Raw genomic sequence first — 6754 nt, forward strand, 5'->3', positions numbered from 1 at the left:
GGATACGAGAACACAGATTTTGAATTGTTGATATTGATTTTGAATGAAGCAAGAAGAACAAGCTGCTATTGTTGCTGTTCATATGGGTTTGATTGATGAATATATGACGAAGTTGAGTAGAAATTAGGGATGTGTTTGTATCCAATTTGATTTTACAACAAGAAATTGAGCCAAAAAAAGGCAATAAATTGGATGGATAAGTTTGTGTTGGAATCAAATATGTACCAATTTTACAGAGAGGATGGTTCTGCTGTTGTGGTTAATTAATAACAAGGATGATTCAAATGGGTCTAGTGATGTGAGATGAATGATTACGTGGTATTGTTGGTGTTGATTGCAGATGTAGTTCTATGAAATGAAAGTGTTGATGATTTGAGATGGCATTGGTACTCGGTGAAGATGGTGGTGTAGCTGTTATGTTATTTAACGGATGGTACCGGAAAGATATTCGTTATCCGGTAAGTCCAACATAACGGTAATAGTTTTGAATTTTATATTTCCGCTGGAACTTAACGGATATCGGTTAGCCGCTAATTTTAATGACAACGGCAGCGGCAGAGCCAATATCCGTTGCGGTAAGTGTCGTTGACAGCCCTAGGTGCAGTCTTTACTTGAGAAACCACTCCGCTCCACTCCATGGCTGAGCCACGGTCCATTAATCTTCGGGTCATGACACAGTGTCCAGGGGGTTCACTATATACCATGTCCCACCACAGTTAAAAACCACAGTAAAACTTTGACCTTTTCAGGGATTTCATTTCAATTTGTCAATTGCTCCACTTTTTCTGAAACCAAAAACAAGAAAATAGCAGAAGACGCTGCTGCTGGGGGCTACCTGAGCTGAGATTTCTGAAATCTCTAACAAGCACAATTCAATTTCCATCAAACATGTGGAGAAGAATCTCTGCTCATCTTCACCAATCGCCATGGCGATCTGCCCAACAACAACAACAAAACTTAAGAAGAATCCACCAACAACAACGTCTTATCAGCTCTGTTTCTTCAACATCTTCATCTTCAACAACAACCGTTCCTCCTTTTCAGAAAACTACTCCACTCTTTTCTCAACACTCTGGTAAACAAACCCTTTTCTTTGTTTTCTTATTTGGATCCTCTTTCTTCGTTTTAGGGGTTTAAATTTAGTTTTTTTTTTTTTTTTTTTTTTTTTCCATTTTAGATACTATTCTTTCAAAGGGGAAGACTGTTGAGGATGTAATGCCAATCGCGACTGGTCACGAAAGGGAAGAAATTGAGGCTGCACTTCAGGTTTTCATTTTGATTTCTTATTTTGGAAAGATTTTTTTTCTTTATTTGGGGTTTTAATTTGACAGAGATATAATTATAATGCTGTTAGGGTTTTATTTTCTGTGATGTTTATTTCAGGGAAAGAATCTTCTAGAGATGGATTATCCTGAGGGTCCTTTTGGTACTAAGGTAAGAGATCCTTTATTTTATTAGCTCAGAGTAATGCAGTATATGATTGGGATCACTGATAATATCTAATAAAAAAAGAGAGAGAAATTTTAAGAGCAAATAGGGTTCTGGGTTTGAAGATGGTGTTACATTTTGTGGGTTATGTAGCATTTAGGATTGGTGGACCGTGCAACATAATATTGAGTATAAGATATGCTCAAAATCATTCATACAGTAGAGAAATGGATCTTAATTATTAGTTTTATGTTCGAAAAATCAATACTGATTGTTGTGACTATTGATCATATTCAAAGTTAGTGTTACATTTTGTGTGTTATGGAGAGCATATATAGTTGTGAGTCAATAGACTGTCTCGAGTAGTTTGGGCAGAAGTCCTCCTGGAGCACGTTGCTTCTTTTCGTCTAGTTAAGCGCATTAAGGTCATATATGGTGCCTTTAGTATGTTAACATGATGAAAGTGTGAAAATTACTTAATCTTGATGTCGTTGAAATGTTGGATTACAAACAAATTCCAAGAACGGGCCTACTAGATGTATTTCTAACATTTGCATCAAGAAAATCTTCAGAGGATATCAAGTGCAGTCTAAGCTTGCTTAACTTGAGTTTTTACACTTATTTAGGTGGTTAATTTTAAGTTTAGCTTCCTGTATCCCTGCCTCATTTGGGTTTCTGAACATTTGTGTTTCTAAATATTGGTCGACAGGTAGTGCGGTGTAATCATTTTAATTAGCTCAAAATAGTTCATATAGTTCATTGGTGGATTCTGATTATTAGTTTTACGTTCGAAATATCAACACTGGTTTTGATTGTTGGGATTGATGTATATAACTGTTGAGATCATGGGTACCATGTATCAAATTTATGTTACATTTTGTGTGTTATGGAGCGTTTAGAGTTGGGGGACCATGGAATGAAATATTTCGAGTAACTTGGACATAAGTCCTCTTAGGGCACCTTACTTCTTATCTACCAGTTATGTAGCTATTACAAATCGTACTTAAGGTTATATGTGGTGTCTTGAGGATACTAACATGATGCAAGTGTGAAAATGACTTACTTTTGATGTCATTTAAATGTTAGATAACTATCGAATCCAAATGATGAATATTAGATTAATGCATAATTAACATTTGCATTATGAAAACCCTCAGAGGATACCAAGTGCAGTCTGTAAGCTTCGTTAAATTGAGTATTCCACTTTTATAGGTGGTGTGATTTTAAGTTTATCTTTCTGTATCCCTGGCTCATTTGGGTTTCTGAACATTTGTAGTTCTAATATGTTGGTCGACAGGTAGTGCTGTGTGATTTTTAGATAAACTGTGTGTCTTACCATTCCCTTCGTACCAGACATGTTCAAAATAGTTCATACAGTACAGTGATGGAATCTTGATCATTAGTTTTATGTTCGAAATATCAACGCTGGTTGTGGTGATTATTGATCTAAAAACTGTTGAGAACAGATGGTTACCATGTTCGAAGTTTGTGTGTTATGGAGCATATATAGTTGGGGGGGGCAATGGACTGTCTCGAGTAGTTTGGACATAAGTCCTCCTGAAGCATGTGGCTTCTTTTCTTTTAGTTATATATATGGTGCCTTTAGTATGTTAACATGATGCAAATGTAAAAATTACTTAATCTTGATGTCGTTATTTGTTAGATTACAAACAAATTCCAATAATGGTGCCTACTAGATCGATGACATCAAGTGCAGTCTGAGCTTGCTTAGATTGAGTTTTTACACTTTTATAGGAGGTGTGATTTTAAGTTTGTCTCCCTGTATCCCTGCCTCATTTGGATTTCTGAGCATTTGTATTTCTAATATGTTGGTCGACAGGAGGTGTGACGTAATCATTTTAATTAGCTCATAATAGTTCATGCAATACCTTGGAATATTAACACTGGTGTTGATTGTTGGGATTATTGGAGCATTTGGAGTTGGGAGATCATGGAATGGAATATTTCGAGTAAATTGGACATAAGTCCTCTTAGGTCACCTTACTTCTTATCTACCAGTTATATAGCTATTATGAATCATACTAAGGTTACATATGGTGTCTTGAGGATACTAACATGATGCAAGTGTGGAAAATGACTTAGTTGTCATTAAAATGTTAGATAACTATCGAATCCAAATACTGAATATTTTCTTTCTGTATCCCTGGCTCATTTGGGTCTCTGAACATTTGTAGTTGTAATATGTTGGTATACAGGTTGTCGGTGTAATTATTTTTAGATAAACTGTGTGGTCTTACCATTCCTTTGTCTGACATCTAACATCCTTCCCCTTGATCTGATATGTGAAGGATGCACCTGCTATTGTAAAATCAACCTATGACAAAAGAATCGTCGGATGCCCTGGTGGTGAAGGCGGTAAGTCACTATCAAATTCTCTTTCTAATTCTGTTTCTCATTTAAATGATTCAGTTCGAAATTTTGATCTTTCATATAACCTAATGATAAACCAATCAAACTACTTTAAAACTCCTGCAGAAGATGAGCACGATGTTGTTTGGTTTTGGCTGGAGAAAGGAAAGCCACATGAATGCTCTGTTTGTACTCAATATTTCGAGGTAAATTGAGAAAGCTTGAATAGTCATTCTTGAACTGTACTATGGAGAACAATTTGCTCCCGCAACAGTAAAGTCATTTATAGTTCATGAATAGTGATAAATTCTAATTAGGATATAATAAGCCTGATTTGATTTTCTTGATATTTTCCAGCTTCAAGTGGTTGGCCCAGGCGGATCTCCAGATGGTCACGGCGATGATGACCATCATTAATGTTCTTGTTAGTCGATGTTTGTCTTGGTGATGTTCATTTCCATTGCCTTTGTCCATTGATGTTTGCCATAAATTAGAACCTTTATTGTCTTTATATACTCTTTCCCAAAGAATTTACTCGTATAAAATAATGGCCACCGCATTTCTTTAATCTTGAAATTTACGGAAACACAAAAGAAATTCCCTTTTTTAGTTTTTAATATACTAAATTATCCTCTTGTAATTATAATTCCTAGCGAAATTCAGAAGTTCTTTATCGACTTCATTTGTTTCTTTCTTGTAGAATATCGTTACCCATGTGCACTCCTAGATCATTGCTGTTTTGAATTTTAGCGTTTTTGGATTTTGTTTGTAGAGATTCGATATTCTAGAAACAAGAAAGTGGTTCTGTTAAAACCTAAGACTCCATGTAAGACAGGAAGCATAGACATGTTTTAAGTCATTTCTTGCGATGAATTTGATGACACCTACAGTGATTGTTTACCTTAAAACCATGTATCTTGATCTTCTTTTTCATCATTATTCATTATTTTTGTGAGCTGAATCTCTATTCTCCATTAGCAAGTACTCTTGGAAAATGTCTTCTCGTCTGCCTGAAACCATTGCAGAATGTCTATTTTTCTTGAACAGTGGATCCAGTACTGAGCATCTAGGCCAAGCTACCTCAGATGTAGAAGTTCAGAAGAGAGCCTTACAGACTCTGTCTTCTTTAACCGCAGTCAGTCCCCTAAATAGGAACTTAGTTGCACAAACAGGAATTGTTTCTACTCTTCTTAATCTTTCAAGATTCTCTTCTTCGCCGACCATCCAGTTTCTGTCACTATCGATTCTCTTCAGTCTCTCTTTAAATTCTAACCTCAAGCCACTGATAGCAGATATGGAGATGATTCATCATCTCAATTCTTTGATAATTTTCCAAACTTGTCCAGATTCTGGAAAGATGGCTGCTTCCCTGATTTGTAGTTTAGCCATGTTAGATAAGAATAAAGCTGTATTTGGAGTTGCGGGTACAGTTCAAGCCCTTATAAAATCCCTGGAGTATCAACCCCCTTGTATCAACACTCATCATGTCCTCAGTTCTTTAGCTGAGCTTGTTCAGTTTCATGGGAACTCCACCTTAGCTGTACGTGCAGGAGCCGTCCCTGTACTGATTCAAGTCGTGAGGTGCAATGACGGTGAGCTCGCAGGAACTGCGCTTTCTATTCTAGTTCTTCTGGGAAGGTTAAAAGAAGGAATCGATGCCATAAGAAATACAGAAGACATTTTGAGTTTGATGGTTGATGTATTGAAGAGAAAATGTATGATGAGCAAGGAAGGTTCAGCTGACCTCCTCCTTCGGCTATTTGAAGAAAATGAAGGTTGCATAAAAAGTGCAGTAGAATTTCCAGACTTCTCATCTTTAGTCGCTGATCTTTCTGTTCGAGGTTCAGCTAAGGCCCAAGATAAAGCTAGTTTGATACTGAAAAAGATAATGGAAGTAAATTCGGATTCTTATAGCGAATCTTCTGTGTTTTATATTTAGTATACTGGGTTCTTATAGTTTGTTTTCACAAGTCCTGATTGTTTGCGCTCGTTTTGTGTCTACAACCAGCCCTGTCCAAGGTTGATTTAAGCCATTTTGACATGTTAATTCCACTTCTTAAGTAATTACTGTGTGCATTTGATTCGTACTTTCATACGCGGAAAATCTGCACGATAACTACGTTTTGCAGGTTGAGGTGCTGCCTAGTGGAGTCGGGTCAGTTCCGGAAAGACACTTTTGCAAGAGGTTTTTGTGTCCAACATTGAAGGTAAACCTTGGCCCTTGGGTGTTGCAGCTGTCTGGAGATGACCTCTTGCAATAATTGGCTACATGCCTGAAGTTCTGACTGAATCAAAAACAAAAAAATTGTCAAACATGACAAAAACTCCCCCACGTCCTATGCAAATTGTAGTATCTTAATCCACCAAATTGCGTAAAGTCCAACCAAAACCCTGTATAATAAGCAAGCTAGAATTAAAAATCGCATAAACAGACAGATTGTCATTCTCTACACTTCAGGATTTTGACCAGGGAGTTATATAATTCTGTGGCCAACTGCTTAAGTTTTGATATAATATTCTTAAAATGGCCTTGAATTCTTGTAAACTTTGTGGAAACTTCAATTCAAGAAGAATAAGAAGAGAAAATGCTGGGAAATGACACAAATATAATCTGTATATCTAATCCTAGTCCCAAACTCTATCTAGGACTGAATGCTGTAAAACCCATAAAAAATCTTAATCATGTTTTCTTTTATTTTTTTTTGGTACTGTGCAGGATTCCTCCGCCTTTTACATCCAACTTAAAGCCAAATCCGCGACAACGTTCTACAGGAAGGAAAAAAAGTGGGATTTTTCTCGATGGGTCCACCAGAATTTACTAAAATGAACATGCCATGACTTTATAGACCAAGTCTCCCTAGGAAAACATAAAAAGTCTTATACTTGAACAGACAGATTGATAGAGATGGGAACAAGAAAAAAATAATAGCACCAAGTCATTTGATTTTCCATAACA

The 6754-nt window shown here is 36.5% G+C and overlaps 2 protein-coding genes across 2 annotated transcripts; both read left to right on the plus strand.

Annotated features, from left to right (window-relative positions):
- The first annotated feature begins 762 nt into the window (after nucleotides 1-762).
- On the plus strand, nucleotides 763-4484 carry LOC113340862 (cytochrome c oxidase subunit 5b-2, mitochondrial-like). Its single transcript, XM_026585917.1, has 6 exons — nucleotides 763-1075; nucleotides 1178-1266; nucleotides 1384-1434; nucleotides 3738-3804; nucleotides 3925-4004; nucleotides 4156-4484. The coding sequence occupies exons 1-6, from the start codon at nucleotides 889-891 to the stop codon at nucleotides 4213-4215; spliced, it is 534 nt and encodes a 177-aa protein (XP_026441702.1). The 5' UTR covers nucleotides 763-888; the 3' UTR covers nucleotides 4216-4484.
- A 308-nt stretch (nucleotides 4485-4792) lies between these two features.
- On the plus strand, nucleotides 4793-5737 carry LOC113340847 (U-box domain-containing protein 12-like). The gene has a single exon (XM_026585904.1). The coding sequence runs from the start codon at nucleotides 4793-4795 to the stop codon at nucleotides 5735-5737; it is 945 nt and encodes a 314-aa protein (XP_026441689.1).
- Nucleotides 5738-6754: the final 1017 nt, after the last annotated feature.

Source organism: Papaver somniferum, unplaced genomic scaffold (assembly GCF_003573695.1).
Source record: "Papaver somniferum cultivar HN1 unplaced genomic scaffold, ASM357369v1 unplaced-scaffold_24, whole genome shotgun sequence".
Classification (NCBI taxonomy): Eukaryota; Viridiplantae; Streptophyta; class Magnoliopsida; order Ranunculales; family Papaveraceae; genus Papaver; species Papaver somniferum.